At 40.7% G+C, this 19,148-nt stretch overlaps 1 protein-coding gene and 1 pseudogene across 5 annotated transcripts in view; one reads left to right on the top strand and one right to left on the bottom strand.

The window, feature by feature from the left end:
* Positions 1-19,148, bottom strand: part of ZCCHC2 (zinc finger CCHC-type containing 2) — a 51,310-nt gene that overhangs the window by 15,376 nt on the left and 16,786 nt on the right. For 4 of the 5 annotated variants that reach the window (XM_036229074.1, XM_036229077.1, XM_016127656.2 and 1 more), the window contains exons 4-8: positions 17,009-17,080; positions 13,023-13,135; positions 3,796-3,890; positions 1,678-1,761; positions 155-212 (exon numbers count right to left, since the gene is read on the bottom strand). In XM_036229074.1, coding sequence (XP_036084967.1) covers positions 155-212; positions 1,678-1,761; positions 3,796-3,890; positions 13,023-13,135; positions 17,009-17,080 — 422 coding nt within the window. The remainder of the gene's footprint in view (positions 1-154; positions 213-1,677; positions 1,762-3,795; positions 3,891-13,022; positions 13,136-17,008; positions 17,081-19,148) is intronic. The other variant, XM_036229075.1, reaches the window with a different exon arrangement.
* LOC118610379 lies at positions 4,757-4,875 on the top strand (annotated as a pseudogene).

The following is a 19,148-nucleotide window of genomic DNA, read 5'->3' as shown; positions in this document are numbered from 1 at the left end:
GAAAACTACCCAAAAGAAAGGAGAAAAAAGAAAACAGAAAATACAGGACAAATAATAAGCAAATAGTAAAATGGTAGACTTATAGCCAAATATAGATCAGTACTTGAAGTAAATATGACACTGATTTATTCTGTTTTAGGAATTAGATACCTACTTCACAATGGGACTTTTCCCGGTATGTTTCTTGTGGATTATGGTGTGCTGTAACACATCTAGAGAATAGGAAAAAACAATTTATTATATCAAATGCTTCTGCAAAAATCCAAAAGGATGATGCAACTAATTTATGTGACCATAACAGTGTCAACAGATTATGTAGAGCATTTTTCACAGAAAATTCCTTAAAGAAGTAATTTCTCACTTTCACAAATGACTAAATTTCCTTAAAAACCTTCTTAAATGTATTCTACCTAATAGCAAATCAATTTTGTCCAAAACCATGAAAGTTTACTATGAGCATGCCACTGCAAAACTACAACACTCAACTTCAGGCTTTTTAACTATTAAAAAAATGAAATGTGTCAAATATTTAAAAAATTATATCTATAAACAAACACTCATGTACCCACCTCCCAGATATCTCTGTATCTCTCTTCTTACTAAGAAACGAGGCCTTCCTCCATTCCATTCAGCTCCTTCCCTCTACAGAGGTTAGTTACTCACGGTACTCCAGTACATGACTCTATTTTAACTACCTGTGAACGTACTTACTTACACATCCAGTGGTGTGGCATATTCGAATATACTGTAAGTATTTTAACTGCCACCTAGTAACATTTAAATAATGTCCATAGACATTATTTTGGATAATGTCTATGGATTTGCTATAACATAGAATGGTTCCCCGAGTCCCTGTCCCCTGAGCACATGGACAATTTAATGTTAAGCAGTAGCAGAAAGTAAACTACCTCCAACCTCACTAGTGTCAAACTGCTGTCCAAAATAGCTGTGACAATTTATATTCCCACCTGCAATAGATGAGAGTTCCCATTACTTCATAGCCTTGATAATGTCAGACTGAAAATGTTTTGCCAATTTGATGAGTGTGGAATGATATCTCATTGTTTTTATTTTTGCATTTTCCAGACTGTTGAGGAGGATGAACACTATTTATGACCACTCAAGTTTCTTCTTTTATGAATTGACTATCTTATGTAAATATTACCCATTGGTATGTTTTCTCATTGATATTAAAAGAATCTTTCTATAATCTGGACGTAGTTTTTATCTGTAAATAGTTTTTATCCTGCAAATGTCTTCTGTCTGGTTTCTTGTCACATGTTAAGTTCTAATTTAGATTAGAAAGAGCTCTATTGTCGTCATGCTCTATCTTGTCGAGAAAGCCTTCTTGTCCCCGATTATTAACATTTAAAAGTTTAAGTTTTATATTTTACATATCACATTAAGTTTATATGTTGCATATAATGTCGTTCACTTGAAATGTCTGTGCATGATGTAAACAGGGATCTAATCCTCTATTTTTCCGCTGGAAAGCCAGCCAACACCATTTATTGAACAGTCTATTCTCTCCTCCACTTACTTGTGATGCCACCTATCAAATTCCATGTTCCCTTACGTCTGTTTCTGGGCTCCTTAATCTGTTCTAATAATGGTCTGTTTGCCTATCCCTGTGCCAGCATCGGGCAGAATGACTTATTCCAGGGAATCAACATTTACCTTCTTCTTGGCTTGAAGCTTCTGAGCTGTCTTCTTTTAAGTGTTCTAGTATCTTGGAAGTCTTCAGTGAGGACTGTAAGTTATCTGTAGGGAGTATTCAATGCCATTAACACATATAATAGTTATTTTTCTCCCAAGGAAGATTAGGGTGGAGACTTAGTGGCAAAGAGAATATTTCTACTATGTAGGACCCTTTAGAAAAAGCAAGATGACATAGCAAAAAACACTGGACTGAGAAGAGGGACTCTGATTCACAAAGCCAGCTCTCCCCAGAAAAACCACGGGACTGGAGCAAGCTGCTTCACATCTTCCGGCCCCCACCAGGAGGAGACGGGCTAGACTCGTGCTTCTCGAAAATCTGTAGTATTGCAAGGCTTTTTAAAATCTGATATGTTGTGAACTGTTACTTTTATAAAATATAATAATGTTGTGGCAATATCAAATTGCAACAAAAGATTCAGTGTACTCTCTGTGTCTGTTCTTCTACTACAGACCAGTGACAAGCAATCTGTGGAGGACACACAGTAATTGCACTGGGTTACCACTCCATCAACATACAGACCAGTGGGATGCCAGCGTCCAATGTTTTAAGTCATTTAGGAGTGAACATTTGTTTTCTCAGTTGTCAGGATATGGACTGTTGCTCTCTTGTTGGGGGGAGGGGAAGGTAGAGCTGTCATTTTTCAAAAGAGTATGTGCAAATGAACAATGTGTTCTTTGGTGGAGCAGACTGGACATCCTGACCAGATTTTCCTTAATCTCAAAATACTTTAATGCATTACTTTAATTTCATAACAAGTTGATATCTTAAGATCTACCAGCCACTGTAGCATTCATTAATTTAAATACTGTAATTTATGTAATTTAAATACTGCCAGACTCCCAAGATGAGTTTTCTGTTATTTATACATGTACTACTCGCCTGGGTGAGTTTTCCTGGGCAGCCTATTAAAATCTGAATTAAAAGCTTAACTTTGTGTTGCAATGTCTTTTTAGAACTAAACAGATGGTATTCATAGGGATTCAATAAAAAGTACCTACATTTAGTTTAAGCAGAAAGCACTGATTGTTAAATCTATACAACTCTAGAATGATCAGGATTCTCTTTAAAAGAAAGCTATTGCCACTATTCAGACATAAATTTAACCGTGGAGGTGTCCATCTTGTCTTAATTAGTCCTGAACAGTCATTAGTGATGTTTAAAATATTTAAGGCACATATATATACAAATGGTTAGAAAACTTCAAAAAGTTAACCTATATGTTATAATAGTCAATCACATTATTATTTTACCTCTTTTTCTCCAAACTCAAATTGAGAAAATATGCATTTTCTTTCCCTTTTAAATATAGGAAATGACTTTTTTGAAAGCAGAAGATTAAAAAAAAAAAACTTAGCTGCTTGCACAGTGGCTTTGCTTAGTTAGCAGAAATTCTCCTAAAGCACACATCAGTTACTGGCAAAATATTTGTTATAAAAAGGCAGCTGAGATGGATGTGCATAAAAACAAATACAAGGCAGAATGTGATAAATGCTGGCTCTGAAGAGAGGATTAACAAATTGATCCCAGAGACAGTCCTGGGATAGGTTAAAGAACAGTGAGAAACTAGAACCTGACGGAAGAGCAAGGCTTTGCACGCTCTGCGCATGAAAGAAAGGCCTGACAAGAAGGGGATTAGTAGAGAGAGGGCAAAAAGGAAGAGGCCCTTTGTTTGGAGCGACTTGGTTTTTAAATGGCTGCATGAAGGGGAAAAGTGAAAATAGGAAGGCCGAGGTCCCCGTGTGCGAGGCTGGGGAATTCATCACAGGGACAGAGGCTGTAAGAGCACGTCATACACCATGCGGCCAGCACCGCGGCATCTGCGAGCCAGGTCCAAGATCCCGTAGGCCTGCGAGTCTGAGAGATGTGGCCCCGGCCTTGGAATCGGTCTGTTCTGTGACATTATTTTCTTTAAAACTGCAGTGTAAAATTCACTTAAAACTACGAATGTTTCTTAATTAAATGCCGCTATTCCTTTACTTTAAATAAATGACCGCCTCACACAAGAAGGCATGGCGAAGCGAGAAATCCGAGCGGGGAAAACGTCAGGTTTCCACAGAGGAGGGGGAGGTGCTTACTGAGGCTGTGCAGAGGGTCTGCCGCTATGGACTGGAAAAAGCTGTGCACTTTCTGACTCTGGAGAAAAGCTTGTGACGAAGTCGAGAATAGCTGCCTGCACATGAAAAGAGAAGAGGTTTGTTAGTGTCATGTACTGTAAATCCACAAGTCTCAGTTTAGATTGAAAAGCAAACTTCAGAGGCAGTTTAATTCAGGTATAAAAAAGTTTTCCTAAGAGAAACAATACTATTTTCTAATATATTTCCCATAGGAAGAACTGAATGAAAAGTTAAAACTTATTTGCAAAAATCTAATAAACAGGCTTAAATCTTATTATAATCAAGTGGTAAGTTTTTATTGCAACCTTCTGTCCAAGTGGTCCAATCAGCCACTTTTCTACTTGGGAAAAAAACTATAATTTCTTTACTCTTCCTTCACAGGTGTTACTTTTCATCATTTGACTCTACTATGAAAAAACCATCCTCCACTCCTCTTGAGCACAGGAGGTTGGGCAGTTTGGGATAAGAGTCCTGGAAACTATGGAACACTGTGGTCCGGTTACAAGCATTACTACTACGTCTTGGGGCATGACTGACTGGTGGTGATTCACCAATGTGCATCACACTCTGATTCCAAGCTGTTATCTTGGAAAACCAGCTTTCCTCCTATTTTATTAATGTAATTAAAAGATTCCAACTGGAGGTTTTCTGTATAGAAGGGACCCTGCAAAATAGCAGCATAGTAACAGCACAGTCTAATGGAAAGGTTACTCATGGATCTGAATACCAGCTCAACCACTTAAAAGCTGAATCACCCTAAAACAAGTAATCCAGTCTTTCGGCTTCGATTTCCTCACAGGAAATACTACCAATTCTTCAAGGTTATCACACTCGAACGGTACAGGTAAATGAAACTGGCATCCTGCTGCTCAACATACAAATCCCTTTACGTTGCTTCTGAACACTTCAGATGCTCATTTAAGTCTATAGCCATGCTACCCTGAACGAGCCCAATCCCGTCTGATCTCGGAAGCTAAGCAGAGTTGGACCTGGTTAGTACTTATATGGGAGACCACCTAGGAAGACCAGGTGCTGAAGGCGTGAAAAATAAAAAATAAGGAATTGTAAACTGACAAAGTCTTTGCAATCTGTAAGGTCAACCAAGGGTTGCCTCGCCTAAAAAAGAAAAAAAAAATGCTCATTTAAAATTTCAGTTCTTAATTTCTCCCCAAGGTTTCTGACTTATCATTCAGATTAATTATAAATTATTAAATATCATACCAAGAGATGACCCTTGTGGGCCAAAGGTGTCTTGTATATAAGGCAAAATTATTTCTCGGTACTCAAAAGTGGAGGTAGCTATTTAATAGGAAGACTAATAGGAGAAATGAAGAGATGGGAAAAAATTGAGATATGAAATAAAGAAGTAATAATCTAAATTTCCAGGTCTGAACACAATTAAAATCCAAAAGCAGTGGTAGAATTTATTATCCAGTTACATTTACAAACTATAGTTGGTCAGAAGGACACGCAGGTACACCTTCAATTTAAGGCTTTGAGTCCCAAAAGACAGCCTAGAACCCACCTACAGCTCCACATATCAACTGCAAATCCCCTATGGAAACCACACCTGAGATACAGGCATGGGCTTGAATCTGCACACAGACTGAAGTCAAGGTTCATTAACGTATGACCACATTAAAAGGTCAAAGTGGTCATTGACTACTTGCTAAATTAAATTTTAAAAATGGGGCTACATTTGACCTGACAAATCATCCAACCCCAAATGTACATTTCAGTGCCGTGTTTTCATTTTCCTAATGTGCGGTGCATTTGAACTGAATGCATTATGTCCTGCGCCAACCCATCTCTACATTACTGACGAACTCACGTTCCCCACCCCCACTTCACAACTGCTCCATTTCCTATGCAACGAATGGAAACGATACTAATCTAAAATTCAGAAACTGAGAATGAAGTGTCCTAACCCCCTATTAATGGTGTTGAGACCACAGGCTGGCCATACAAATGAATCAAAGATTTTTTTTTTAAAGAGAAGTATTAAAAATATAATTTTTGAGGGGGGGAAAAAGCCTTTCCAAGCAAGACACAAAATTCTGAAATTATAAGAGGATACAAAACCGTGAGACCGTAAAATAAAAGACTGATAAATCCAACTACAATACGTCCATAAAATTTTAAACTCTGCATGGTCGAGAAATGACAAGCAAAGATCCTTTCTCTAATATAATAACTCTTGTAAATCACTACATAAAAAAATGGAAAGAACTGAAAAAGCCATTCACAGGAAAGCTGCAAATGGCCAAAGAGATTAAAATGGGATAATCTTCCTCTTTCAAACTGGCAAAGATGAGAAATTCAGAGTATTTTACGTCTGCTGAGGAGAGGAAATACAAATACGAGGATTCCTACTGTATAAAGTGTGGCTCTACCCCCTCTTAGAAGTAATTTGGAAATACTACATATTTAAAAATGCAAAACTTCTGACCAACTACAATTCTAGAAATTTCTCTTACAAATAAATGTACCCAAATGTTACAAAACATACATGTAGACATTCATTGTAATGTTTGTGGTTTCAAAATATTTAGAAATAACCATAATAGCCACGAAATATGTTGATTAATTACAGAACAACTAAAAACAGAATATTACGCAGCAAATAATAAACAAGGAGGCAGTCGTTTTTGTGTATTGACATGTCACCAAGTCTAATTTAGTAAATGAAAAGACTAAGCAGCAGAAAAGCGTATAGGATGATTCAATTTGCACCATAAAAAAAATACACACAAATATAATATATAAATTCAAGGTGTCTACCTGCATAGAAAATTTCTGAAATGTTACGTAAGATTTTTAATGAAGGTTATGTCTAGTGAATAGACCTGGAGAAAGAAAAATTAGGGATTTTCCACATTGTATCTTCCTTTACTTTCTTCATAAATAGTTTGCATAAACACCTTTATAATAATAAGGTTACTTAACATACATACACCGTGATCATCGCTGAGACCCCTAAAAACTGTAACAAGGAATCAGACATGTGCCCCTTATTTGCAGTCTCGGCTAAAAAAAGCCAAATTTCTGAAAGTGGCTCCTTGTGGAAATCCTCAGACCCCAATTAAGTTTGCCAGCTGACCCTAAAGCGTCCTTTCTACCACAAAAACCCAGTTCAGATACTGCGCCGCATCCAGCTGCCAGCTCTTTGTCCCTCCCTGACTCTCATGGTTTTGAGAGGACAGCCCAGGGATTCTGTCACATGGTCACAAATTGGGTTTGTCTGTCGCTTCCTCAACGCGGGCCTGAGGCTGTGTTCGTTCACTGCGGCCCGCTGCGCGGTGGCCAGTCACGACCGACTCCTCACTCATCAAGTGCACTTTACTGTCAGGCCTCTCCACTCTAAAGTTACTCTTCTTTCCTTTGTAAATAAAAAGCATTCTTTTGTGGGAAGGGGCTTTGATACTGTAAATGTCCTACTTCTCAAATTATCAATTCATTTATTATTTATTTCAACATGAGACTCAGGGCTCCTATTTTATTCAATGTTACTACTACTTCTTTTGATGTCTAATTTGCCCAGATTTGACCACCAGGAGGCCCTTCAAACTGGCTTCTGTGTCTTTCTGCCCAAGCCACACCATTTCAAGCACTTCCTTACTTTCTGGCACAACAGGCTCATTCTGTACTTTTCTGGCTCCAGCCCTGCGACCCGCTTGTCCTCCGGGAACAGTGCTACAATACAAGCTCTGGACACCAGGCATGCCCATGGCTCCTGGGGAGCAGCTGCTTCCAGGCCCCTGCGAGGGACAGAGCCAGGCAATGCATGTGCATACATGACCGTATCTGTTTCTGTATCTACTTACATGCACCACCATCTTCTACTCCAATCAGACACTTCAGGGTTCATCCTGGTTTTTTCTTTTTCCTTATTTGTCTCCCTTCTCCAAAAAAGAGAAACCTGGTTCTCAACATTCCCTCCTACCCCTGTGCAGATGCCCAGCTGTTCTGGCCTGGGCTCCAAGTCCCTGCTGGGCCACCCTCATGTGCATGTCCTCTGAAACACTGTGTCAGGCCACCCGCCACTGCTGAGGAGTGAATGACTTCCTCATCTCGCTGAGGGCTCTTTTCTCTAGTCCATTCGGCCACATCCTCCAAACCTGACGCTGCTGTATACCTTGTCCCACTGAATGGCTTCAGGACTCCACCATTCAGGACAGGGGAAAAGAGGGTAGGAGTTGACAGTGACTCTTGAAAAATGAATCATATAAAGGACCTAGGCACTTTATCACTAAGCCTTGAACCACAGATGAACATATTTCCTAGAGTACATATGCAATACATTTTAAAATAACTGTCTAAGCTACAGAATATCTGAGAATATGGAAGAGTATTTTAGAAACAGTACCGGGGATTGGAAAAACCAGATCTATCGGCTATTAATAAATTATAAAGATGTAATAATTAAAAAGTGACCCTGGAAAAAGTGACAGACTGATGGAATAAGAAATCCAGAAACATGTTACAGACCTAAGAATGCAGGACAAAGAATTACACAGGAAATCAATAATTTAGGAAAGAATCAACTCATTGTTTGGAAATAGAAATAAAGTTAGATCTTGACTTCATTGGGCATAAAAAAATAAATTCAAAAAATTAATAAATAACAAAACTATCACACACAGGAAAAGTAAATGATTGTGTTTCCAAGGAGGACTAGCTTTCAATTTTTCTAAATAAGTAAAAAACATAGAGGGCCCAAACTCGGAAGTTACAAAGTGACCAATTAATCTCTCTCTCACTCCCCAGGCACCCTCTCTTCCTCCCTAGAGACAAGCCTCTTTGCTATTTTTTTTTTCAGAGATAGTCTATGGACACAAACATGTCCACATCCTTTCTTTAAAATGGTGACATTCCACTAACTTTCCCGCCTTGCTCTCACCCAGCACTACTTAACGTATCTTTCCTTTCTCTCTCTTTTGGTAAGGCTACACAGTATCTTAGTAAATGAATGTACCGTGACTTAACCAAATCCTCATCAACATCTAAACATTTCTAGACTTCTCTACTTAAAAAAATCAGGACAGTAAACATTCCTGAAATTCATCTTTGCATGTGTAAGTGGGAATAAATCTACATATATAAATCTAGGATAAATTAATAGAAGTGGAACTATTATTTAAAGGTTATCTGCTTATAAATTTACATTATCATCAAATAGCAAAGGGTGTAAGGATTACTCAATTTAGGTCTCTCATCACCAAGAGTACCTGCCAAATTTGTTGATCTTTGCATATTCAACAGGTTAAATAAAAACTCAAGGTTTTAATTTATATTTCTTGTTAGGGGCATCTTTTTATGTTTAAATGGCACCTAAAATTCCAGCTTCTGTGTGCTATATGTTCGTACCTGCTTCTTTCCCTCCCCGTCCTGCTTTAAGCTACTGGTTTTTATTACATCACTAACTTTTAGGAGATTTTTTAATAAGAAAAAGTTATTACAGCATTTTTTCCTGAACTTGAGATTTGTCTTCATTTTGTTTATAGTGTATTTTCTTTTTTACATCACACAGAATTTTGATTTTTGAATATTAAAATTTGTTTTTAATGATTTCTAGGTATTGTGATGCTTGGAAAAATTCCTCATACTCAGATTACAAATTTCATATTTTCTTTTTTGCATTAAATCTTTGAGCCATCTGGAGTTAATTGTGATGTAAGGAATGACAGCATTGCAGCCTAATTGTTTTCCACATAACTACCAAGATACAGTTAATATTCAATGACAAATCTGGGAATGACTTTTTAATTGTGAAGAGGTACACAGGAATACAGAACAAAGACTGATAGATCTAACATAATATTTCAACCTTCATTAAAGAAAAATCATAGCTAACTAAAAAATACTATATACTAACGTCGTTAACATGGGTTTCATTTAAAAATCTAAGAGAAATACACGAATGGATGAACTTATGGAAAGATACTGAATTTCACTAATTAAGGAAATGAAAATTAAGACAATGAGATAATCATTCATCTATCAAATTAGCAAGTATTTTAAAACATGATACTCAACGCTCACCAGGCTGTGGTAAGCAGGCAAGTTCAAACACTGGGAGTGTGCACTGCTACTTATGTAACTTTTCCGCAAGGAACATAGTATCATATTTATCAGGGGTTCTTAGGGCCACGATCTTTAAATCAGTAAACCAATTTCAAAAAACTTCTCAGTATTTACTCATAAATCTGGGAAATGTTTGAGGCATAAAAACGATGAAAGCTTTATTTTTGGAGGAAAAAAAAAAGAAGAAACAGTCAAAGGAGTATACAGCCAGATGGGACATAGTCTTCAGCCAAACTACTCTGAAGAATTAGAAACAAAATGCTTATAATTTGAGGGTAAAAACAGGATATAAACTACATGACTAGTATTACAGGCAAACAAAAGCAGCTAAAGGGAAAAATTAAAAAATGTCAATAACTGCTATTTGGGCAATTGTCATGTTTTTATTACTTTTCTGTATTTGCCAAATGTTCTATATTAAGCATCGATTAGATATACCATGAAAGCCCCAAACTACCTAAGATAAATGAAGTGATTCTTTATCAGGCACTTTGTGTAAAAACACACTGAAGGTTTTCTTGTATTTCATCACTCTGTACTGGAGCAGCACCAAGGTGGGACTTCGAGTCTACCACTGGTCAGTCACGTGATCTCAGGCAAGGTAAGGACCTTGGTTGAAATGCGAAGCCATGTAGGAAGCACCGTCTGGCTAAGGACAAGCACACACTGAAGCTGGCGAGGACCAGGTGACGGCACACGCCGACTCGGCCCACCACACCCCAGAGGCGGCCATCTGGTGTCCTCACCATCTCCTCCAGCGCAGACCACCGGGCGCGCACTGCTAGAGCAGCCCCCCCAAAGTCATAGCTGCAGAAACCCTCCTGAGCCCCCTCCAGATACAGCTGAGTGCCCACCACCCAGTGAGGCCTGCTACCTGACGTGGGACCAGCATCTCTTGCAGCCCAGCAGAACCTCAGACCTACGGCACACGCGCTTTCGGAAGATCCCCAGGGACGCACGTGCCCATGGAAGTCTGGGTAGCGTGGGGACCTAGGAACTCACCCGACTCTTCCTCACCACCATGACCCACACTTCCATCGGCCTCACCCCCGGAATGCTGTGACCACTCCCTGGACCCACGGCCCCTCCTCTTTCTCCAGACCCTCCCACTGTGCCCTCTGAGACGGCCCAGACATTCAGGCTCCTTCCTCGGTGGACACGGCCTGCACCTCCTCATTCTGAGTAAAATCCTGCCGGCTGCCGGGGCCCGGCTTCCCTCACAGCCCGTGCGGGTGGAAGGGACTCGCCGGCTCTCCTGCCGGGCGCGGGCTGCGGGGACGGGGCCCTCCCGAGGCTGGCCGAGTCACGCACCGACCCCCGGGCCGCCCCTCACATTCACGTTCAGTATCAGTCCCTGCCTCGCTGTCCTCTTCACTCCAAGTCTTCCACCTGGGGGACCCCGAAATCCACATGGGTGACCACTGAACACTCGAGGCTTGGCTGCCTTGGCCCCGGTGACTCCATCTCCTATTTTATTTCGGTCATTTACTCCCACAGTCACAACCTGGACCCTGGCATTCAATGTAAATACTGTCCCTCTCGATTTCTGCTTCTCGCCCACAAGAGCAAACATTCATGGCTTCCTCCCAGCTCCTCCTCCTCCTGAGAACACTCACTGCCCCGCCCCCCCAAGGAAATGACGGCGCTGTCTGCTCTCCCTCTCGCAGTCTGCGTCTGAAACTGGGCCGTCTTCCGTTCAGAGGGCAGATAAGAAGCCTCGCTCAAGCCCTGACTCTGGGCCACTGCTTTTGGTCGTCTTGATTAGTAAGAACTGCAAGTTTCCAGTGAAACAGCACTTGTTTCCTCGGCCAGTTACTTTACTCCTCTCCCCTAAAGGGAAGCTCTGTGAGAGGTGAGTGTGACAATCCCCCAAACTGCACTCCAGGCCTCTAACATCGCAAGCAACTGTCACCTCAAACTCACCACCCTGACGTCTCATCTCATCTCAACCCGATAATTCCATCACTCCCATGACGCCCGTCTCCACGCTCATCCAGCAAACTCAGCTATTTTCACTAAGAATCTAGCTTTCCGTCATTTTTAAAAACACTTTAAAAAAATATACCCTCACTGTCCTTGTCACATCCAATAAGGCCCTTATCCAGAACAAATCCAATCATGCTTTCCTAACACCTGGGCCTGAACTGCCAGCCAGATTTTTTAAAAAGTCACACAGTGTCATTTCTTGATCTTCAATCTTGACGGACTCCAACCCTTGCCCGGCCGACTAGCTTCCCCCGCCGGGGTTGTTTTCCACACCCCCACACAAATACTTCAAATGCTTTCTACTCTCAAACGGTTGATCCACCCCCCCCCCCACCCCCCAACCCTCAATCTACCCCTTAAGGAATTCTCTTACTTTAGAAAAAATATAAGCCAGGAGGCAGAAGATCCCTCACTACCCATCATGAAACGAGCACATTTACCCATAGCCACACCCACACCTGTGCAGGACCCTTGTGCCACCAATGATTCTCCGGCCTCTGTCTTCATTGCCTCCTCTCTCGAGGGCACACGGTGATGAGGGAGCTAACGCAAGACAAGGTTTGTGCCCCGCCCCCACCCAGAAAGCACAGGTAACACTCACCTCACCTACACCCCTCTTTTCCAACAACCCGTCAACCTCACAAGGGCCAAGACCTGCCCTCAGCCTCCAGGGAACCTCGACCGCCACCGCTGTGCCTGAACCACCACTGGACAGAGAGCAGACGTTCCGGAAGTAGTACTTCCTTTCCCTTCCTCACCCATTAGCCCAATCTTCTTACTTGACAACTTACGCAAAGCAAAGGCTGCACTCTTGGACAAGGACCTTTTTCAGTAAATGTTTTACAGAGAAAATAAGAGGTTTCACAGAATCTTTGCTTATTTTAGAAGCACTCATTTATGATTTCAGAGAGGTGAAGAGTACAATGATAAAAAAAACTCAGTCTGGTATCTTACTGTGAGCCTAGACTTAAACGACACAAATCTCAAAAAGTCCACTTTAAAAAGTACTCCAGCGAAAGCTCTGTGAGGTCCCTTAGCGCTCCAGTCTAAGTCCTCAGGACAGCCCGGGACCCAGTCTGCGTGTGACACTGTTGTGGCAGGGTCAGAGAAATCGTTACCTTAGGATGGCCTCTAGATCATGATGCCGCCGTTCTTCCCTTTTCAAGGGGCCCTGATTCAGGGCTCTCAGGATGGTCTTGTCAAAAGTCTCTGAAGACAATTCCTTTGGAAGCTGGAAAAGAAAAAGAGCATGGCCAGTGTTCAGTTCCTCACGTCTTGTTAAGTATGTGACAAGCCACAGGCATGACGGGGAGAGGAATGCCTCCTGCTCGGTCACCATCTGAGAGCAGCTCCTGTTCTAACCCTCTCCACATAGTACCCCCCTCTGAAGCCGCTGCCTGCCCTCCAGGCACAGCCCCGGACGCCCCAAGGTGCAGGGGAACCAGCAGCACCCGACATGCTTCTGGTCTGGGACACGCCTGCACATACCTCACACTCTAAGTTCCACATGCTACACGACAGTGACTCCCACACCAAGGTTCTTCATAAGGGGCACATTTTGCATAACATGGCTAGTATTTTTTTTTATCCTCAAATTATAATCTGAAAAGTGTTATCTCTGCCTTTACAGTTATCGCTTTCATTCTTCCTGCTTTACCTCTGAACCTGAGGCAAGGTCAGATTACCAATGCTATACGGCAGATAAAAAACTGGGTGTGAAAGACGTGGTGAAAACTCTTAATCTTACTTAAAAAAAAAAAAAAAAAAAAAAAAAAAACCTTTTTCTTGATGTGATGATGAAGTCACCCTCAGAGTAATATAAAAGAAACCACGAAAAATTAATATTTGGCCAAAAAATTTTTAAATTAAAAACAAAATTTTAAGTTATTTATTAATCAGTTTACTTTAAAAAACTCCTAATGAATGTATTCTTTTTTAAAAAACTAACTTTCCAAGTCTTTCAAGAATTCAAAGTTTTAAATTTGACTTTTGATAGTCTTTGCAATAAACTGAATTACTGGCACTTTCACTAAAATTAAGAGTACCTAAGGAGCCCCAGGAAGATATCAATCTATTCCAATTGCCATTTTACATATCAATCTTTAATTTGAGATCCCAAAGTTAAGTATTCTTTTGACAAATAAAGATTTTGAGTCAACAATTCAGAAATGGAAAATATAACAAAGTCAGCAAAAGTATTACTAGTTTTAGGCACAGTGAGACTATGGAATCAAGAAGTTATGTGAAAATGAAACTCTTCTGGTTCTTTCATTAACCTGGTAAGGCGGAAGGCTCTGTTGGTGACCCACATACCCACCGCAGAAGTCAGCCCTCTGACCACTAACGGGAAGAAACAAACTCTGAATCTGCATGCTTTCCAAACAAAGAAATGACTATTCAATATTTACATTTTGACATTATCATTTTAATACAGATTTAGGACACTAGATATATTTTACCCCCATTTTAAACATGATGTCTCCTGAATACCTGTACCCAGCCAAATCCGCCCAGCTTCATGGACAAGTCTACTTTAACTACTGAATGGCTGATGGCTCTTCTAAAAACGGGAAGGTGGGAGGACATCAATTTTTTTTTTTACCTAGTCAATGACTGTTCATGTGATTGGGCAGAGGGCAGATGTGCAGGCATCAGTATTTGCAAACTGATTTACTTTCAAGTAGTTTTAATTTCCAGAGACAATTTCCAGTGCTAGAGGAAGGCATATTTGCTAAAAATATAGCTCTAGATCATGTCTCTTCCATGGTAGTCACTCTTTTGGATTTTCTTACCATGCACCCAGCCTCGACCTCCAGAGCCCTGGCTCAGCCTCAGAGCAAGCTCAGAGTGCTAGAAGGTATTTATACCCTGCTACTGCAAGCTTTTCTTTAAAAGCACTGAGGCCTAATGGATAACCATTTATAATATCTCATCACAATTTAGTTTTCGTAAGTCCTCGTTCATTCATTTAGTCAACCAATATTCGAACTCTGCCCCTGTCCTAGGTACTGTTTTAGGCCCCGTGCATACACAGTGATAGAAGACACAAAACCCCGTCTCCATGGAGCTTCCATCCCGGTTATGAGAAACGACAGGCAGGGCGTCAGCTGAAGCTGCTAAGAGCAGCAGGTAAAGGTGGCTAGGAGGATGCGGAGGACAGAGGCTGCCTTTTACGTGGGAAAAAAGGATTTGAAAGCACTGACCTCAAACTCACTCTTCTGCATGGTAGCAAACGAGAAGTGCGGTTAACCAGCATCGACAAGCTAGAATCTACAGCTGTCAAAAAGATACTTTTTGCTCTTTTGTCCATGATTTTAAAAGGAAGGTAAGAAAGAAAAAAGATGATAAACTAAAAAGTGTAATTTATAACAGGCGATTAGTTTCTAGAAGTATATGATGTTGCAGATAATTTCATATAATATGATAAGGCATATGCCCTATTTTAGAAAATACTGTATACATTCAAACGTTCGCTAAGCAGGGAAGGATCATTAATTACCATAATTCTTGAGAATAAATGAATGAGTGGGGCTGTAATATTTTAAAGCACCTAAGCCAAACTCGTTACGTAACCTGCCTTGACAGGAGGCAGTGCTGGACCCCCGCCCTGTCCAACTCCACACTGCGAGGTGTTTCAGCCTGAGCTCTCTACCCCCTGCAGCTCCCTCTTCCCTGCCCCGGCATCGCATCGGAATCCTGCCATGGAAAGGACAACAGAAGAAAGAGCACGTTCCTCCCTAACCCAGACGAAGCTGCTCATGATGGTGTGCACTTCAACTGTGATGATTTTTTCTAGCAAGAGGGAAAAGTCACAAACAAGTAGATTATTTAAAAGTGCACGTGTGGGATTGGGGTGAGGCAGGCCTGCCTTTCCTCACTGGGGGTGCTGATGGCCCCTCTCCCCGAACGACAGTGCGCATGCACCCATTCCTTCCACCGCTCTCTCCTTCCTCCCCACGCTGTCCGAGGCTAACGTGGCACCTGCATGTGACCTTCGGCGACTGGAAATTAATGATGTCCCGATCTTTACATGTAGTTAGGTCAATAGCTTGAAGCGGCTGAAGGGAGTCCTCATCCCTTATCCAATAAGCCACAGGTGAATGGGAACATTCAGGTTGTCGCTGAGTATCCTCAACCAGCAGAACTCACACTGTGGCAGCACATCAGACTGCGTGCTCCTCAGAGCCAGCACCCGCTGTGCTGCTCGAAGCTCTGCAAGCGGGTGACGAACAGCCTCTTGACTTTAAGAATGGAGGGAGACCCGCGTGCTCTGAAAGTATATACTTATCGTGACAAGCACACAACTTAAAAACCAGCACTATCCTGAAAATTTCAGCTGTTACTGTTTCAATAACTATGTCACACCTTTACCTGTAAGTTAATAATTGAGTTGGGTGTGTTTCCTCTTTCTGGGCTTTGTTCTATCTTCCTATTAACAATAAATTTTTGTTTATTGAGAAATACTATTTTATTGATTAACCATTTAAATCTATTCCTTTTTTAATATTTATCTCTACCCACACACTTTTCAATAAAATAAGTATAAAAGAAACAGACAAAAGTTTGAACAAAGTGACCTGATACCTTTCACCTCTACAAGTCTATGCTTCCATTATCTCTTATTCTCAATACTCTGATATTCTATCAGTTTGGGGAGGGGAGGAGGACCTGGAACTCAAAGAAGGAACAAATGGACGTCTATTTAGGAAAGCCCACTGAGAGCTGAAGAGCTGTTAGGTCTGAGAATCACTGGCAAATGCAAACGAGCTTCATCTCATTTTGCAAACGCACTCTTTTCATAGGAATTATTCTTGCAAGCAGCCACCAACAGTAGTATACATCTCAGCCAGGACGTAGAAACGAGGTTTCATTTTTTTTTTTTTAATATGGGGAAACCCCTTCATTATTTCCCTATATTAGTAACACAAGGTGAGGAAACTTATGTTTAGAATAAAAGGATATTCTCTACAGCTAACGTTCATGGAGAGTTCTCCGAAACCTTTATCATATATGTGTTTTAATTTTTCTGGTGTTTCTGATATTATGTTTTTGGATTCTGCGTGTTATGTAAAAATCAGTTTAACAACAAAATCTATACTTTTACCTTCAGTAGAAATTCTTGTAGTTCTTGGTGAGTTTTTGTTACTGTTGTAACTGAAAGATCAGACCAATTTACCTGATTTAAAAAAAACACACATATGGTTATTTCTTAGGAGTGAAATGGCTAGAAAAAAGCCATGTGTAAAACAAAGGGCCTCATTTAAATTGATTAAGCTTAACAATTAGCAATATAAAGTTAACCTGACATTGTCATAATTTCTTCAAAATTGTTAAAATTGCACATTGACATAGTCTCAAAAAATTTTTAAATAACTTGTTTCAAATTGCATGGTTTTTTAAAAAAGCTGTCTTTAAAAATTTGGCTATATTTTAGTAATTTTTCAGAAAGGGAAGTGTCTTACATTCCTTTTTGTGAAGTTGTAGGACTCTAAATGACTCTGACAATACAGATCTATGCCCCAAGAAAGAGAAAAATTGTATATCCTGGAACTTATAAAATATACATTCCTAAGAGAAATAACTAGTGTTTATCACCCTTCTTTGGTAATCTATATTGTATTTTTATGGGGCTTTGTGGTTTATGAAGAGATATCAACTTTATCCTAATTCTTTAAAATCCTATTAAATGGATGGGGCACAGGTATGACTATCTTCATTTTCAGATGGAGAAACTAAAACAAAAAAATTCATGTACTTTGGTCTGACCCTCAGTAAGCAGAAGAGCCAGAACTGAAATCTATTATGCCTCTTTACCTCTTGGGTACCTTTAATTCGGTGGACCTTATGGTGGGCCACTAATAATTTCTACTTTATAATAATTGTTTGAGCTAAGTAAATACTTAAACTATGCTTAGATCTAAGCCTTGCCAACTAGTAGTATCATAATTAGATACTTAAAAATACAGTTCTCACTTAATGTTATTGATAGGTTCTGTGACTTTAAAGGAGACAACATAAAATGAAACCAATTCTACCACAGGCTATCTGATATAAACAAGGGTTAAGTTCCTAAGGCATCTCATTAACATTATATCAAAACAATGCTGAATGAAACGATGCTATTTGAGGACCTGCTGTACATATAAAATTTTATCTAGCAACCCTCAAAGCAAATATCCATATTAACTGACATGTCTTTAACAGTATGTTGGACACTGCTCCCAGTGAGAGGGACACAGAGAGGACAAGACGGCCGAAGCCTTTGCTGGCTGAGGTCAGAGTCGAGTGCAAGAAGCAGATCAAAGCAAATGGACGTATGTAAGGATTCCCATCACTGGTCAGTGCTCCAGAGAAAACAAACAGGGCGCAGTGTGGGAGCAGGATGAAGCACATCGGACGGGTGCCGAAAGAGCCCTCAGCGGAGGGAGCGCTTGAGCCGGTCTGTGAGTTGAAGGGACGTGAGCTGCGTCACGGTCTGGGGGTAGATCTTTCCAGAGCACGAGGACAAAGACCTTAAGGAAGGAACAAGCGAAGAGCTCCAGCAACAAACGAAGAGCTGGGGAAACTCAACAAAGAAAGCAAACATGGCTTGTACCAAATGGTACAAAACACGGAGATAAGAACTGAAAATATGCAAAGTGGGGCTATTTCTCCCACAAAGCGGAAGCCAGAGTTCAGAAATTCATTCAACGAATGAACTAAGTGAGTCAGATATGGTGGGATGATAGAAGATGAAGACTTCTGCTCTCCATGAGATGATAACTTACTGGAAAGAAAAAACACGTAACCCCAATGTAAGAACCCGTGAAAGGTAAGATGGTAGTATGTCTCAGGTGAATGAAAAAACGATTCTGTTGGAGGATCAGAAATGATATCATGAGTAATATACAGCTAAAGTTTGGCAAGCAACACCTCTGGAGAGGAAGTGAAGTGAGGAAACACAGAAACGTGGCATCATTCCACCACGTGGCTTAAAGGTACATACAGTCACCTTAGGAAGAAAGGCTAGAGCCGGAAGCCCAAGCAGAGAGGAATAAGAAAGACGTGGACAAGGAATCCATGTTACAATGAACAGGCAAAGAGGAGACGAGGGAGTGACAGAGCTGGGCTCTGTGGGTACTCAGAGCTATTTGAGACAGAATGACAGGACGGCAATTAGAGATAAGAAGACAAGGCGACCATGGCCACAGAATGAGACCATCATGGAGAAAGGGAGAAAAGCATCAGGGAAAACAACGCCAGGA

Source organism: Rousettus aegyptiacus, unplaced genomic scaffold (genome assembly GCF_014176215.1).
Source record: "Rousettus aegyptiacus isolate mRouAeg1 unplaced genomic scaffold, mRouAeg1.p scaffold_m13_p_12, whole genome shotgun sequence".
In the NCBI taxonomy this organism is placed as follows: domain Eukaryota; kingdom Metazoa; phylum Chordata; class Mammalia; order Chiroptera; family Pteropodidae; genus Rousettus; species Rousettus aegyptiacus.
This window is presented reverse-complemented; position numbering and strand designations above follow the sequence as displayed.